At 44.9% G+C, this 17901-nt stretch overlaps 1 protein-coding gene across 4 annotated transcripts in view; it reads right to left on the reverse strand.

The window, feature by feature from the left end:
• Positions 1-17901, reverse strand: part of LOC118393803 (SH2 domain-containing adapter protein F-like) — a 126478-nt gene that overhangs the window by 12544 nt on the left and 96033 nt on the right. For 3 of the 4 annotated variants that reach the window (XM_035786884.2, XM_035786885.2, XM_035786886.2), the window contains 2 exons: positions 2198-2375; positions 1869-1988 (listed from right to left, as the gene is read on the reverse strand). In XM_035786884.2, the coding sequence (XP_035642777.2) occupies positions 1869-1988; positions 2198-2375 (298 nt within the window). Of the gene's footprint in view, positions 1-1868; positions 1989-2197; positions 2376-11677; positions 11843-17901 lie in introns of all 4 variants that reach the window. The other variant, XM_035786883.2, reaches the window with a different exon arrangement.

Below are 17901 nucleotides of genomic sequence, written 5' to 3' on the forward strand. Positions count from 1 at the left end.
GAAATATCTGCCTTCCTGCCTTTGCTCTCTGTCCTGTGTGGATGACATCTCCACTGATCTGTGCCGGAGGTCCAACAAAGAGTGTGTTGTAAACAGCCTTTTACACAACTATGATGTATGGTTCACAAGCACACAGACACGGAACAATTCATTCCATCACTCCTTTCTGGATCAGTCCCATTATTCTGGGATTGACATTGGTGGTCCTAGACACACTCAGAAGTCTACGTGTTTGAACTTTGAACTCAGAGTCAATATGACTTTCTACTACAGTGACTGGCCATGGAGGCAGCCGGACTGACAGGGTCAGAGGTTCAGTGCTGCTGGCTGAAAGGTCACAGTTCGTGGGCTCTAGCTGAAAAGGAAAGCTGCTACTGGAGATCAACAACACTCCTCTCCTCCACCCCCTCAGACACAGCATGGGACGTGTCCTGGTGACCTTCCCGAGTGACACAGCGGTCTGAGGCACTGCTTCTCAGTGCAAGAGGCATCACTACAGTCCCTGTTTCAAATCTAGGATGTATCACATCCGGCCATGATTGGGAGTCTCATAGGTTTCCGCACAATTGGCCCAGCATCGTCCGGGTTTGGCCGGGGTAGGCCGTCATTGTAAATAAGAATTTGTTCTTAACTGACTTGCCTAGTTAAATAAAGTCACCCCAAACAACCCCAGCCCCGTCTATCCAATAAGGCCTACCAGCCTACTGCACCAGACAGTCCAGCCAATGGCCCAGCACTGTCTGTCCAATCAAGCCCACCAGTCTAATTCCCTGTGTGTGTCCCCTGGCAGGCCAGAGCAGAGTCCCAGAGCTCTGGTAATGAAATGAGCAGTCAGTCAGTGTGAGGTGCAGTGGAGCAGCTCTGGACAGCATCATCTCCTCCTGCCAGCAGAGATAAGCCTAAAGCAGACGGACGAGGAGCGTCCTCGGGCCCAGCAACAGTTTTTCCTCCTGCTGCAACGTATCTAATCTATCGCTGACTTTATCGACAGATATGTGCTTTATTGTGAATAACAAAAGAGCACAAATGTCAGTTTCTATCTGAAGAAAGGTGACAATAATACTGTACAACTGTCTTCCATGGCCATAACTCGAGCGGTTATCCTCTCTGCGGCTCATATCAGAGGCACTTTCTCTGCCCCTGTGGTGAAATGCTTTTCTCAGACAGGGATTGCTGTGTGCTGGTGAAATGGCAGCCCGTTGACACTCATCAGTTGGCTGGCTCCCTGCGGTAGTGTGAGCCCTCAGAGCCTTCGGAGTCAATGGGATGTGACTGCCCTGTGGAGGTGAATGCCAGCTGTGCAGCGAGACCCTTTAAGCTACCCTCCAGCTAAATGTCAGACCAGACTAAACCAACCAGGGCCTGTCCCCTGGACCCTCCGCTGGCCTGGAGACAGGTCACAGTCAGGGCGCTGAGGTCAGCTAGGGGGGCATTATGAATTCAGTTCTGGGCAAGTCCGCGGGGCTAGAGATGTTACCTGGTGGAGGTGGGAGGGCATCATGTAGGAAGGACAGGGTTCTTAAAGGTGATGTGTATAACCATACTGAAGAGACAGTCAGCAGGTAGGTAGGAGGTGAGGAAGACCTGTGGGTCCATGAGATGTTTCCGTATTTCATGTTCAATATGTGAAAACATGTTTTCACTTTGTTATTATGGGGTATTATGTGGATTAAATCCAAATGGATTAAATCTAAATAATAAATGTTGAATTCAGGCTGTAACAACAAAATATGGAATAAGACAAAAGAGGTATGAATACCTCTGAAGGCACAGCAGGTGCTGGATATTCTCTAGTGTGTGAGAGGGTGTCGTCAACTGTACACATATTACTTGTGTGTAGTGGACAGTATGTATGGGAAGGGTCTTACTTGAGTGAGAGGGAGAAGTCGTTCTTGCTGGTCTCACTGTTCCTCACCAGGTAGCTGGCCTCCTTACACAGCCTCAGCAGAGACTCTGCATCCGTCCTGCTGATCGCTCCATGATACCAGCTACAGGGTGGAGAGAAGAGGGAGGATATAGCAGAGTTTCAAGTGGAGAAGGTGTCTTATCTAACATCAAAAGACAATCAAATATCTCCACAGCTGTACCTCAGAAGAGCCAACACAAAAGAACCAAATCCATAGAGAGAATCATAGGAATAGAATTACTAGTCATAATAATTCTGTGGATGGAAAGACGGTAGGGGAGGATAACTTACAATTGGCTCTCCAGGGACATGGAGGGGTCAATGCGTTCCCCCAGAGCAGCACTGCAGTGGTCCAGAGAGCTCATCTTGGTGTTGACCAGACAGCAACTGGAGTGGATGCGGGGCGGACGCCCTCCTTTACCCTCCCTGGTGGGCGACATTCTGGACTTCTCCGCCCCTTCAAACTGGACTGTAAATGAAGGAGACACAGCCAGATATGAGCATCACAATACAATACACAATACAGCATCTCAATAGAGACATCCTGGAGACATTTCAAACATCAGCCTTGGAACACTGGACACCCCGCCTCCGTTTCTGTATAAAGCTAAGGGACGGGCCTCGAGAAATGGAACCACTCAAATTCATAGAGCTATGGATGCAAGGACAGACCATCTATGATATCATAATTACAGTTTTAACCATGTTTTGAGGCTATTCAGTGTTTGTTTACATAGTTTGCAAACCGAGTAAAAAACAAGCTGATATTTTTGAGCCTGAATGGGTACGACAGCTGAACTAAGCTCATGACACATTTACAAGTTATATTGTTGAAGAATCAATGGGTACATCTCATGACATTATAAGTCTACAATGGAAGTAGCAACTAAGGATTCTAGCTTCAACAATCTGACCATTGAAATCCATCTTGTGTTTCCTGCACTCAGCAATTATAAGCAATGCAATTAAAGTGCCGTTGAGTTCAGAGAAGCATGTGTTCAAAACATCAGGCATATCTGTGAAACACGGGGACGCTGGGACTTCATTTTCATGATTCCTCCTGGTCTTTCCCGGCTTGTTTGCGCTGTCCTGCAGTGAGACGTGTTAATGAGAGGAGACAGCCATGCCTCAGTGTTTAAACACACACCGCACCACTCTGTACAACATATCTCCCTCAAGGAACTTCACAGATGAAGGCAGAGCGAGACAGAAATCAATCCAGCCACACTGTGTACACAATGCCAGACGGGAGGGAAAACACAACATGCACAAACTTGTCCAGGTTAATCATTGAGCCAGGCCTTGAAAAGTGCCAAGGTCAACAACTAGAGAATAGACAGGCTCCTTTGGAAGTTGGCACTTCTCAGGGCTTTGCTGCTCGGCCTGATGGGGGATCGGAGGTGATCCATCCAAATCGTGACACGACCCTGACAGAGTTAGAGATGTGCTTTTAGACCAAACAGAAACAAGCTACTCAATCTCCCTATTTACACAGTCTGATGTGAGATCAGAGGGTGGGAGGGGACCAGGAGTAGAAGTTGAAACCTCAGAACTTCCTGGTAGTGGTCAGCGGTCAGAGACACTGACACAGGAGAGTGGGCTGTTTTACTCCACAGGTCATTTCTGTAGTTGATGTCACACCATCCTTTGGAAAGAGCCCCATTTCCAGTTGCCTTCGCTTGCTAACCCCAGCAATAAACGGAGGTCACCCTTCAACATCAAACACATTACCAGTCTGTCACTGACAGAATGTTGAAGACCGCTTTAGGGCTTCAAGAGGAGTGGAGCAACATCAAACGTTGAGCCTCTGATGAAGGCAGTTAATTTAGCATACTCTTAGTTGTGATTGCATGCCCCCTGCCACCACTCATCTCAAGGGCTAATCTCACTCCAGGCCTGGGTTTAACTTCACTGAGTGGACATAGCTCCTCCAGACAGACAGACAAGAGCCACTGGAATCAGAACATGTCGATGGGGAGGAATGCGCGTGTCTAGTCTAGACCACACCTCCAGTCAAAGGATAGCGTTTCACTTTCTGTAAAGCTATTGTAACATTGAGAGTCCTTACAGTCCTTCCACCATTATACACTGAACAAACGTATCAAACACAACATGTAAAGTGCTGGTCCCATGTTTCATGAGCTGAAATAAAAGACCCCAGAAATGTTCCTTACGCACAAAAAGCTTATTTCTTTCAAATGCTGAGCACAAATTTGTTTACATCACTGATAGTGAGCATTTCTCCTTTGCCAAGATAATCCATCCACCTGACAAGTGTGGCATATCAAGAAGCTGATTCAACAGCATGATCATTACACAGGTACACCTTGTGCTGGGGACAATAAAAGGCTACTGTGCAGTTTTGTCACACAGCAAAAGTCTCAAGTTTTGAGAGAGTGTGCAATTGGCATGCTGACAGCAGGAATGTCCACCAGAGCTGTTTCCAGTGAATTGAATGTTAATTTCTCTACAACAAGCCACCTCCTATTTCATTTTAGAGAATTTGGCAGTACGTTCAACCGGCCTCACAACCACAGACCACGTGTAATCACGCCAGTCCAGGACCTCCACATTTGGCTTCTTCACCTGCGGGATCGTCTGAGACCAACCACCTGGACAGCTGTGGGTTAAACTGTGGGTTTGCACAACCAAAAGAATTTCTGAACAAACTTTCAGAAACCGTCTCAGGGAAGCTCATCTCATCATCCTCACCAGGGTCTTGACGAGACTGCAGTTCGCTGTCGTAACCGACTTCAGTGGACAACTGCTCACATTCGATGGCCACTGGCACGCTTCATGGCTGAATCCCAGTTTCAACTGCATCAGGCACATGGCCGACAGCGTTTATGGCGTTGTGTGGGCCAGCGTTCTGCTGATATCAACTTTGTGAACAGAGTGCCCCATAGTGGCAGTGGGGTTATGGTATGGGCAAGTATAAGTGGCGCACAACAAACACAATTGTATTTTATCGATGTCAATTTGAATGCTCAGAGATACCGTCACGAGATCCTGAGGCCTGTGGTCGTGCCATTCATCCGCCGCTATCACCTCATGTTTCAGCATGATAATGCACGACCCCATGTCGTGAGAATCTGTACATCATTTCTGGGAGCTGAAAATGTCCCAGTTCTTCCATGGTCTGCATATTCATAAGACATTGGCACATTTGGGATGCTCTGGATCGACGTGCACGACAACATGCTCCAGTTCCCGCCAATATCCAGCAATTTCGTACAGCCATTGAAGAGGAGTGGGACAACATTCCATAGGCCACAATCAACAGCCTGATCAACTCTATGTAAATTAGATGTGTCGCGCTGCATGTGGCAAATGGTGTTCACACCAGACACGGACTGGTTTTCTGATCCATGACCCTACTTTTATTTTAGGTGTCTGACCAACTGATGCATATCTGCATTCCCAGTCATGTGAAATCCATAGATAAGGGCCTAATTAATTTATTTCAATTGACTGCTTTCCTTACATGATCTGTAACTCAGTAAAATCGTTAAAATTGTTGCATTTGTTTGTATTTTATGAATCAATAAATGTAGATAGATGTCTTCTAGAAAACAACCTCATGTAAATGCCTGACATGCACAACTAGAAGCAATTAACTCTGCCTGATGCTAAGCTACATACTGAACAGCAGAAACCTATTCTGAGCATCCCTGAAGCATGCACAACATGTGCTTACCACTGGAAAAAGCTACATCATACATACATGATCATGGTGTTCCACCAGTGACCACCAGGGGCTCCCCTTAACCTAATTTCTATTGTTCATGTAAGTATTTATTTTATTTAATAGAATAAGGCTTTGTTTACACAGGCAGCCCAATTTTCATGTTTTGCCCAGATAATTGGCTAAAGATCTGACTGGTCAAAATACCAATTTGTGCCAAAAAAAAAAAAAATCTGAATTTGGCTGCCTGTGTAAACACAGTTCTATGGCTTGGCTATACAAAACGATAATGATACAGTTTATAGCACGAATACATAGTTGAGTCTAAAGGTGACACACATTGTACAGTATAAATGAGGCAAAATGATTTGCTTTGCTAGTCTCCGTTGTTAAATAAAAGTCAAATATGGAGGATATATTTTCACAAATCGGTTTCTGTAAACCGTACAAGTCTGATCCATATATGTTTAATGTATGTGTGAGAGATAGGGTTTCCATGGAGACTGACCGGGTGGGAAAAGATGCGTGTTTTCAGCCCCTCACCCTGTCAGCCAGGACACAGCCAATCTGTAGCTCTGCAGCAAACCTTCCCCTGAGTGTACGTCTGTGCAATAATGTCACAGGAGGAGACAGCAGGAGAGGGACTGCTGTAGTCTATAAATTGTATTTCCTCTTTAATGAAACAAAACCCTATCTCTATAAAAAAAAAATGTCCTCTGTATCTCTGAAACAGTGGAGGCTACAGAGGGGAGGATGGCTCATAATAAATGGCCGGAACGACATCAAACACCTGGAAGCCATGTGTTTGATACCATTCCACTAATTCCGCTCCAGGCTTTACCATGAGCCCGTCCTCCCCAATTAAGGTGCCACCAGCCTCCTGTGCTCTGAACGTATAAGTGTGTGTGTTGGTGTGTGCTATATGAGTGTGTCAGTATGTGTTTGTGAATGTCAGAGTATTATCAGAACACGAGGAGTTCCCATTTGAGGAAACTTTCGGTCAGCTATTTGTCATCACTGTGGCAGACAGAACACGTTCTTGATGCTATCAGCTATCACATACCAGTACATGACATTGGCAAATGTCTGTCTCCATTCCAGGTCTACGGCTATGAAGGAATATGAACCAACACTAAAGTCTGTTATTATTGGTTTGATGGTGATAGTTTAGACTGACGTTCACCTGAGCCCTATTCAGAGCTCTCAATCCCACTGTAATTATGCCTAATACTAATTCCTAAACACCTCAATTAAACTCTGACATCTACAGTAACATCAGATCCACGAGGAACCAGCTCAGTGTGATTAAACGATTGTTCTTCTCTTGCTTTTGACTCCACCTCGGCAGAGTGAATGGCAATCCTCAGCGGCATTCACCACTCAACCTCTACCGTCAGAACAGGCCTTTTCAGAGGCAACGCAGATAGCTTAAAAGAGGCATTACTAAGGAGTGAGCCACTAACAACAACAAAAAAGCGACCATTTTATTTGTTTGAGTGTGAAGAGCATGTGTCTTCTATGATTGCCAACCGTCTCACCCCACAATAGCTGGAGCTGCAGCGTTATTATAGTTTGGCTGATTCCTGGCAATACGTAGCCCAAACTCATTCCCTTTCATTCTCCACCGCTCACACTCAGGACGGACAAGAGGGGATTGAAGAGAGGATTGGCACGCAGGTAATGAGCCCTGGGGGGCAGTTAGAGTGATGGAAGGACCCACGCGGACGCACACACACACCATTCTGTGTGTGTGTCTGCCAGCCTGTCTACACGACCTGTATTGTGGCGTGTAAAGCAGAGCAAATGGAATCTAGGTATCAGATTGAACCGTCAGTCAGACGGTGATGGATGGTTGAAGGGCCCACCCTCTCCAGCCTTCCATCTATCTCTACAGGCTCCCAACAAAACACAGGCTGCAGGGATGGAGGGAGGGGGGTCGAGGTAGAGAGGAAGGGAGATGGAGAGAGGGAGCTGATTGGCCACAAAGGGTCAAAGGGACATCTAGAGAGGACCAGAACATGCCAAGACCAAAGCAGAGCAGAGATAGAGCGACGAAGGAATCCAGCAAGCTGAAAACCACTCACTACTGCCTCCTCTCACTGAGACAACCACCCACCTTCCACACAGCACATTTACTAATTAAGCCAGCTAATTCATTCTCATTTACTAATGGTACTTCCGTCAAAAGAGTGAGTTCACTGGTCAGTGGGGAAAGCTGGAGATCTACTGCTGTATTATAGGGTTACAATTAAGATTTCCAGCTTGACGTGTGAAATGATTAACAGGTTTGAAGGCTCATTGAAATGCATGACACATTGTGAGCATCAAACCATAAAACCATACAAGGCCATGGGAGAGAACGAGCAGCTTGTAAAACCCCTGCTTTCTGTTGACATCCAGGGGAAGTCCAATAGGATCTGCTGAAAGGATTATGTAGAAACACATTTGCTGAGCCCACTGGTCTTCTTCTCTGACGAGTTCAACATCAAGGCATGTTATTTTTCTATGTAATCCCAAAACGTATTCCGACGAGTTTTCCCAACAACAAAGGAACAATCCTCCAAAGGCTTAAAATCCCGCAGATTCCTTGAACAAAAATGAAATCTGGATATCTTTTAATTACATTGTTTTGTATTCCAGTGAGACAAAGGGACGAGAAGGTAAGAGAATGGCCTAAACACCCAGACAATCAATTCACATCAGAAAACAAAGGCAAAAGCTCTTCATTACATCCAGACAAAGGACTTTCTTCTATTTATATGCAGATGTAATATCTTTACTGTCACGGCTGTCAGACAATATTTAAATATGATAATGATGTTGAACTGGTGAGACAGGTTCTGTTCGGCTGTACTGGGCACTGTTCCATCCAGGTCCATAATCACACAGCTAATCATAATGGCCCTGGTAACACTTGTAACCTGGAGACCTGGTTACGACCAGGAGGAGCAATGGCTTTTGCCACTAACAACAGTTCTAGGATCAGATGAATAACCCTACACTCAACTTGAACCATTAGGAGGATGTCAAAACATCGGACCCTGTGGCAGTGGTAAGGAACAACTTCTACCTACTCTGTCCTCCTGTTTGAGTGGAGGCCTGCCTGTAGCCAGAGGCGACAGTAGGTGAGAGGCCTGCAATTGTACTCACAGAAAGGTCAGAGAGCCCTCCACCCCCAGTCTCTATATCCAACATCTGACCCATGTGATGTGGTGGGAGTTCAGACAGAGAGAGGATCCTCTTTCAGCCAGACGCCACACTAAAACCCACTCATATCCCATGCATGGGGGAAGTGCAGCCATTCCCAAGGCATTATGGGGCATAAATCAGACATCTGCCCTGTCCTCGCCCTCAGAACACAGCCAGCTCATTTTACAGGCACGCTCTCTGGTGGAGGATGGCTCATTGTACTGGTTGGAATGGATAGAACAGTATGAAGGACAAACATTTCCAATTCAAACCCCAGTCTCCATTGGTCTCTCTGCAGTAGTACACCCCCTCTACACTACCAGGGGAGTACAGAGCCTCAGCCTGAGTATTAGTTCTGTTACACATGGCCCCTCGCCTTTCTCTCTCTCTGGATAATTAGTTACTGATTGTAGAGCTGTGGAAAAGCTGCAAACATTGGCAAACACACAGAGGCTTCATAATAGGAAATGGACCAAGACACTATTAACCGAATCACAAGCAAGTCTCAAGTCACAATGTCCATGTCTCAAGTGAGTCTCAAGTAGAATGGGTCGAGTCTCGAGTCAAGCCCAAGTCGTGCATTCTAAGAGGAAGTCAAGTTTTCACATGTATTTTTTAAAAGTTAAGTTAAAAATGCATCTATACATGCAAGGACTGCTAATCTTTGTCTATTTACTGAGGCTACCAGACAGCCCTTTTAATTAATTTGTCTACAACACATGATGTAATTGTAAAATAGGGATCTTGTTGCAGTCGTCAGGGTGTGACATCTGCAGAATGCAAGGCAGGTTGACGTGCTCAGAGGGTAGATTTATTTTACAGGTCTCAGCGATCCAATGGTGAAAGCCCATATCATACAAATACACAAGTAGAGTTACCAAATATACACAGTCCAAAGGAAATAGCTTCTGTATGAGGCATAAGCTGTCCTATCTGAACGGACATAGGTAGCGGGCGAGACAGTAAAGCCTCCCCTTGAGAAACCAAATCGAATCCATCTAACAGGAGCTCAAACAGGTACATATAAGCACTTGAGCACTCCCAGGACCATACCATTACCCAATTGGCAATTACAACCAATAAACTACTTCTACAATGTAAAAAGCAATTTCCACATCCATTCCAACATTTGTACATTTGTTTTAATCAGACTTGATGATTATTAACTTCATCACCATTCATACATGAGAAAATAATGCATCTTATTCAACGTCTCCACAGCTTGGCGCGCAGGCCACCTAGTCGTTTCTATGCGCACTGGGGCACGCTCCTATTGCACACAACCAGAATGACAGAGACATACAGTAGGACACACACGGAACTCGGACATAACCCGAGAAATATGAACAAAAGAATCCATACATTGAATCAATTAAAAATAACTTCTACCACAGGATTCTTGCGAACGTTCATGTGCACAATAAACATTGCGCCCACTCAGAGGGTAAGAAATGGTATGACTAAATGAAAATGGATCGTATCAAACAAGTGTAGCAATAAACGGTACAGGACGGAATGATGAAACGCCAGCAAACACAGTAGGATTATATATGGAATACAGAAAGCAAGAAAACAAAGCACTCTCCGCTGGCGGGAGTATGGAGAGCTCAAGTGAAGAGACTATAGTGTGTCCTCGCCACAGTAATCATTTGTTTTAACAAATTACAAATGCAAGCTTGAAAAGTAAATTATCAATGTCAAGCAATTTTGAAATAACCAGATGGCCAGTAGGCCTATACTAGTCGGTCTAATTGTTGCCCGATGCCCCATTCCTGGTGAGCTTGCAAAGTAAACAGTCAATATTCTTGATCACCAAACCATTTATTATGCCAATCCTCTTTCTACAATTTGCTGTTTGTGCTGTACAGCAAATCAGAAATATGTTCACTAGTGCACCCGACCTGTGTTGATTGACAGTTTGCTGGTCCAATCAGAAGGCCAAGTGTGCGTTTCACTAGACAATCTGTTGCACGTTTCTTTTTTTTTGCAAGGCCGATGCTGCGGTTACTGTCTCTTGCTGAGTGTTGCCATAAAATGAGTGACAACACGTTACAAAACCTGGCCAGATCATTTCAAGTCATCAGTCTCAAGTCAAAGTCGAGTCCCGAGTCATGTGACTCAAGTCCAGAAGTCTGGAAATGGGGTTGTTATTTGGTCACAGAGCATTAGAAGAACAAGGTCAGACACTTTGTGCTACATGGAGGTTCTCACCAACAGTAGTAAACTTTGGGATTTGAATGGGTTCTTAATCAAGGGTTTGAGAGAATGATCTATAAAGAGCAGTGGGCAAGGAGATGCTTGCCTTGGAACAGTTATGCCTATGTTGACAGTGGCATTATGGTTCACCTACACTTCCAATTACCCATTCAGAAGGCAATTCAGCACCATTAAAAGTAATGAGCCTTCGTCCACACAACCGGGCTAGTAATAGTGATTTTCTGCCCTATGTAATCCAGATGGAAAAGGGCAGTTATTACAGAGATAATGTGAACCGTCAAACTGATTTAAAGATACTGTAGAGCTGATCAATCACTTCCTCCTCACTCGATGAGGTCACACAGTAAACTGGCTGTTACTGTTTTCTTATGTTGTCATAGTGAATGGAATGCTGTCTTACAACTGTATGGTATGTTGTTATAGTGAATGGAATGCTGTCTTATGTCTTATGTTGTCACCCATGCAATTTCTCTACTTTGACAGACAATGACAGTTCACCAGTACAGTACCCTACCAGGGAACAGGAGGAAGAGGAGGATGAGCCATGGAAATTAGATATGGTTATGGATATGGCAAGAGAGAGAGGCAAGGGGACATTGTTGATGAGGGGTAAGGGGTGCTGGGTGAGCCTCTCTGATGGTGGTGGGATGGACAGACAGGACAGGGACAACAAAACCCACCATGGTGGTGCTGGTCACAGGCAGTGTGTCCAGGGGAGTGCTGGGCTGGCTGGGGGGGCAGAGCGGAGGGTGACTCCACCCCCTCCAGCAGGACCAGGGCAGGACTGTGGTTGAGCTGACCGACAGGAGGGGGCCACGGCAGATCCTTGATTACTTTAATCTCTACTGCAGGCAGCCCAGGTCACCAGGACGGGAGCAAGAGGGAAGGAGTGGAAGAGAGGGAGGTAGAGCGAGAGGGAAAAGAGAGAAAACGCAAGAGAGATAAAGGGATAGAGGCAGAGAAAGATCAAGTGAGAGATGAGGGGTAAAGGGGAAAACAGAAGAGAGCAGAGTAAGAGAAATGCTGGACAGTAACAGGTACAGGTCAGGTTAGTATACCACAGCATAGTCAATAGAACAGCAGGGAAAACCAGGAGAGAGCAAGACTGAAAAGGAAGGAGTATTAGTTTACCTGAGAGAGACAGACTGCTCTTTGACCTCTCCACTTTGCCTCTACATGTTTCTTTGACATTTTACAAGGAGTCAACCAGTGGAATTTTCAACTGCAGGTCAGAGTCATTAATTACGCTCCAGGTTTAGCATAGAAAGTGGCTGAAGAGAGCTACTAATGAGGCTTTTAAAACACAGAATCAAAAGACCTGAGCATGACTTGACTCGTGTCAATAGCCTCACAGACAACACAAGCTCTGGTATGGCTCATAACTGAGTTACAAACTCTGAAACTGCCTCCACAATAAGATAAAGGGCAACATACAAGATTCTCTACTGGTGCCTGACACAGTGGAATCCATTGTACTGTAATGGCGGGGGGCACCCCGCAGACCGAGCCCCTCAGTAATGTATCGCCCATGTCCAGATGGGGGTATTACCAGAGTAAATTGAGTGCTGGTGCGCCGGCCCATCTTTCACTGGGAATGGCCCACTTGTTTAATAGCACAGGAGGCTCGATAAATAAGGGGACGGGAAGGGGAGTGCATTTCCCTATCCACCAGGGAGCCGCTGGTCTGTTTGCTGCAGTGGCTAATAAAGTAACCGGGAAACAGGACTGGCTGTGCAGGAGGGAGTTCTACAGCTAGGAATGACATGTTGCCTGTCAAGTCTCATCCTTCTCTGGATAAACGAATAGAGTCCTGATGTTATGTTTCATCATTGAATTGCCCTCATAAAATAGTAGAAGCAGTAAGATGTATTGTTGAAAGTAGAAAAAAAACAGAATGCCTGGCTCAAATACATTCCGGTCTAACCATTGTCTCAAAAACAATGACATTCAACCCCTATTCCAATGAATTCTTTACTATCCTCATGCCAAGTAAGTCATTAATGTAGAATCACCCACCTCAGGTGGAGTGACTGCTATTTCCACTGCTGATGAAAAAAAAAAAAAAGCTGGGAGTTTGCTTACTGTCTATTGTCTATTGCCAGGTTTTATAGGCTGCTAAACTAGCTTTTATTCTGTGAGTTGAACGGACACATTATGGACTTGTTCTGGCCTGCAGGAAAAAGCTGGGGTGCAGAACATGCTAATGAGGAGGGGAGAAATCATCTCTGCAGATGAAGAGGGAAAACAGAATATTATTTTGGACAAGCAATTAAATACCTCAGCCTTAGTGCTGTTGTGGCAGGGTGAGAGTAATGTGGCTGCAGGACTGTTGATATGACAAGGGCTCACTTGAGGATGGAGTCCTTACTATGAATGGTGTTCTCGGAATGAAGTTTCCTTACTTTAATGGTGTCCTCACCAAGGATGGTGTCCTTTCCTCACTATGACAGCCAATAGGAGAGAGTTATCCCTGGTTCTCAGACTAAGGCAAATAAGACCGAGGTATAGGGTTGGGACAAAGGTCAGAGCACTAGCAGCTAATATAATAACTTCCTGCCTTGGGATGCCTCACCGCTGAGCGATTAAAAGTCTAATTCTCATTTCAGGTTAGCATGTAATTGTTTTGGGAGTAGCAGGCGTTGCAGTGTTACGCAGCCTTGCTCTGGGGATGAAAAGCCCACTCTTACAGGTTGGTCTCAGCTTAGCTCTACACAGTGCAATAGTGTAGGTGAGCGGTCACACAGACACTTCTAAAAGAAAGGTAAACTGATTCAAGTGGCAGAAGTACAGTGGCGGTCTTCGAACCTCCAGGTGTCTGATTCTCCCTTACCCTATAACCTGTTTCAATTTGCTGTCAGCCCAAGGGGCCTTTTCTGAATACATTTTGACTTGGATGTTATGTTGCGGCACGGATGAGTGCACCTTAAGGCCTCGACGCGTTGCTCTGAGACACAGTGTGAAGTGACCTGCCTGGGACTGGGGAGCAATGAGGGCAAATTCTTCATCCTAATTCTTCAGGCTGAGGTGATGAGAGAGGCTGAAACACAGCAGAGAATGCACAAAGACATTTGCACTCAAACATCTCTGGAGCCTCTATCCACAGCCTATCCAAGTCACACATACGGCGCAGTACTGTGTGCCAGATAGAACGGTCTGTGTGTGTATGACTGGGCTGGCACAGACGGGCGTCAGGTCCTTTAGTTGGCACTGCCTCACCAGTGACATGTCCCCACAGTGATCCATGTGTTTTGCTTTGGGAAGAGGGGAATCGTGAGTAGAAGGTTGCTCTCTTACTCAGTATGACATCCCGTGGGACTCCGTGACAGTGGAGGTGCCCTGAGCATTATGAGGAAGATAAAGAGCCCAGCTCAACCAATTCTAACAAAACCCCCTGGGGTTTACTCTGCTCTACACTGTCACAGAGTCTCTCTACAACTATACAGTCCATTCTACTAATTTTCAGGACCTTATCTCTCAGTCAGGATGAATGTTGATTTCTCCAGGGCATATTGGATAGAAGCAGCAGACCAACATGAAAAAAAGAATATAGTATTCACTGTAGTGTTTTTGCTGACAAATGTAGTATTCACTTTAGTTAACTGTAAATACTACAGTACACTATAGTATAAATGCTAGTTAACTATAGTATACATACTGTAGTAAAATAACTGTAGTATATACTAAAGCAATTAATGTAGTGTTTTTTCAGATGCTTGAGGAAACCTACTGAGCAAATGTTCCATAACCTGTAGGAAGGTTGTATTGAGGTTTGAACATATAGTTCAAGCTTCTGCTCTTTTCTGTCACCTGTAGGGAACACAATATATGGTCTATACTTGGCATGTACGTTTCTCACTTATTGGTGGCACAAATTGGGATATGAGGGAGGGGAATGAGCAGGGTATATGCAAATTATACACTGTAGTATATAGTAAATATCCTTGCACAAGCATTGGCGAGTCGTAATGGCTCATAGGAGCAGGAGCACAAGGCAGCTTGATGTACAAGTACACCTCCTGGACAGGACACTAGTCTATATCGCAGGGCCTTACTCCCAATCTATCTCCTTAATGCTGAGTGTCAAGCAGAGACTCATCGGGTACCATTTTTAAAGTCTTTGGTATCACTAGGCCAGGGATCAAACTCCCAACCTTCCAATCTCAGGGCGCACACTCTAACAAGGCTACTGAATTGCAGTATAGTTTTAAAAAACTGTAGTGTTTTGCAGACTGTAGTGTTTTTGGGAACATTACTATAGTATTGGCTACAGTGTTTTTTTGTTGCTGCAGAGAATGCTGTAGTACTACAGTTCACTGCACCTATGATCCAAATGAGAGCCAGGTGGAGCTGAGACCCGGTACATTCCGTTAGCCTATTTGAATTATCTAATGAAAAAGCTGTGGTCTACATTTAATTTTCTACAGCCAACAACACAAGTAGGCTAAGCAACAACAAACTCTGACAACCCCATAGTAGAATAGTTTACCTATTCAATTGTTCAGCCTGTTGTATTCTATGCAAGAAAATAATATTCCTCTCCAGGCGCATTCACGCCAGTCACTGTAGCCTACAGCGTTCTAAATTAAGTCGCGGGGGGAAACAAAAAGCACCCTTTGAAAGCAGTTGATGTCCACTGTTAAAAGAGGAGCATCACTGAGCTTTCTAGTGTTAGTAGGCTACACTTGATTCTCAAATCCAATAAATGAGTCAAATGCATCGTTTTAGAACCGGAGTTTTGAGCAGATGGATGGTTTATGTGCGTTTGCGAGCAGATGGATGGTTTATGTGCGTTTGCGAGCAGATGGATGGTTTATGTGCGTTTGCGAGCAGATGGATGGTTTATGTGCGTTTGCGAGCAGATGGATGGTTTATGTGCGTTAGCGAGCAGATGGATGGTTTATGTGCGTTAGCGAGCAGATGGATGGTTTATGTGCGTTAGCGAGCAGATGGATGGTTTATGTGCGTTTGCGAGCAGATGGATGGTTTATGTGCGTTAGCGAGCAGATGGATGGTTTATGTGCGTTAGCGAGCAGATGGATGGTTTATGTGCGTTAGCGAGCAGATGGATGGTTTATGTGCGTTTGCGAGCAGATGGATGGTTTATGTGCGTTAGCGAGCAGATGGATGGTTTATGTGCGTTAGCGAGCAGATGGATGGTTTATGTGCGTTAGCGAGCAGATGGATGGTTTATGTTAGCGAGCAGATGGATGGTTTATGAGATGGATGCAGATGGATGGTTTATGTGCGTTTGCGAGCAGATGGATGGTTTATGTGCGTTAGCGAGCAGATGGATGGTTTATGTGCGTTAGCGAGCAGATGGATGGTTTATACGCGTTAGCGAGCAGCTGGATGGTTTATACGCGTTAGCGAGCAGATGGATGGTTTATGTGCGTTAGCGAGCAGATGGATGGTTTATACGCGTTAGCGAGCACCAAATGGCATTGAATGCATAGGGAAGGGCGGGGCTAAATGTAACACGGGTCAGGTGTAATAGGTAGGTCGACATTATATTCACAGTACATCATCCTTGTTTGGCTGAGTGACAGTAGAATGTTTTTGGGGGGGACATTCAAGTCATAATGTTGCTATAACTAGCAACAAGATAGCCTAATGTTTAGACGCAACATGCAACAGTTCATATAGGGAAATCAGTCAATTGAAAAAACATCATTAGGCCCTAATCTATAGATTTCACAACACTGGGCAGGGGCACAGCCACATGTGGACCTGGAAGTGCATAGGCCCACCCACTGGGAAGCCATGCCCAGCCAATCAGAATATATTTTTTCCCCACAAAAGGGCTTTATTACAGACAGAAATACCTCCCTCCCACCTGTCAGGTGAATGGATTAACTTGACAAAAGGATAAAATGCTCACTAACAGGGACGTAAACAAATGTGCACAAAATCTGAGAGAAATATTGTTTTTGGTCGTATGGAACATTTATGGGATCTTTTATTTCAGTTCATGAAATCAGCACTTTATATATATATATATATTATCCCCCCACCCTCTGGACTAGGGACCATCCCCCAAATACCAATTTAACCACTAGGTATACCATACACACAGATCATCATGACTACTGTATGTACAGGACTTGTCGATATCTCTACATGACTGGTGTTTAAGAGGTATTTCACCAATACACTATCCGTCTATTACATACGCTTTGCCCATGTCGGTACACAAAACATTCTGTTGACACACAGAGGGAAAGAGCATTTTAGGAGGGAAGTTAACCTGTTGGGTGCAATCCCATTCTAAATCCACAAAGCTTCAAACATCCAATTGACTGAACATTGGCCAGAGCCAGGACTTGTTGGACTCTCAGAATATAACAGTGATGACATGAACAGAAAGACACAATGACATAGCTTCCTGTGACATCATCCTGCCCTGACAGCTCTGTGGTGTGTGAATTTCTGGCAAGTCATGTGACATTCTGGTACTGTGTCACGTGGTGTGTTCGGTCTTGTGCCAGTATTGACGGGTGATAAAGAGAGTGAGAAACAGAGATGCAGAGAGAGAGAGAGAGAGAGCCCAAAGACATTCCATAAAGCTCTCGACAACTTTTTTTTAAACGTCTCTACAACATGTTTTTGTTTACCTTGTCCTTTTAATTAGGCAGCACTACTTCATCAGTGTAAACAGCGATACCACATAAATCACTGGCCCACTTGTGCCATTTCATTTAGTTCTGCTTCATTTGCCCTGCTAATTGCGTGCATATTCAAAATAAATTGCTAGATTACAATATTTATGGAATTTATTAGGAACTGGAGGAGAGCTCAGAAAAACAAAAATTGCTTTTGCAGATGCTCTCATATCACCATCACCAGAAGCTACTAGTTCACGGCTCATTGTGGAAGAAACCGCCAAATGCCACCTCATAGGAAATGC

The sequence above is a fragment of the Oncorhynchus keta genome, chromosome 14 (assembly GCF_023373465.1).
Source record: "Oncorhynchus keta strain PuntledgeMale-10-30-2019 chromosome 14, Oket_V2, whole genome shotgun sequence".
NCBI classification, from domain to species: domain Eukaryota; kingdom Metazoa; phylum Chordata; class Actinopteri; order Salmoniformes; family Salmonidae; genus Oncorhynchus; species Oncorhynchus keta.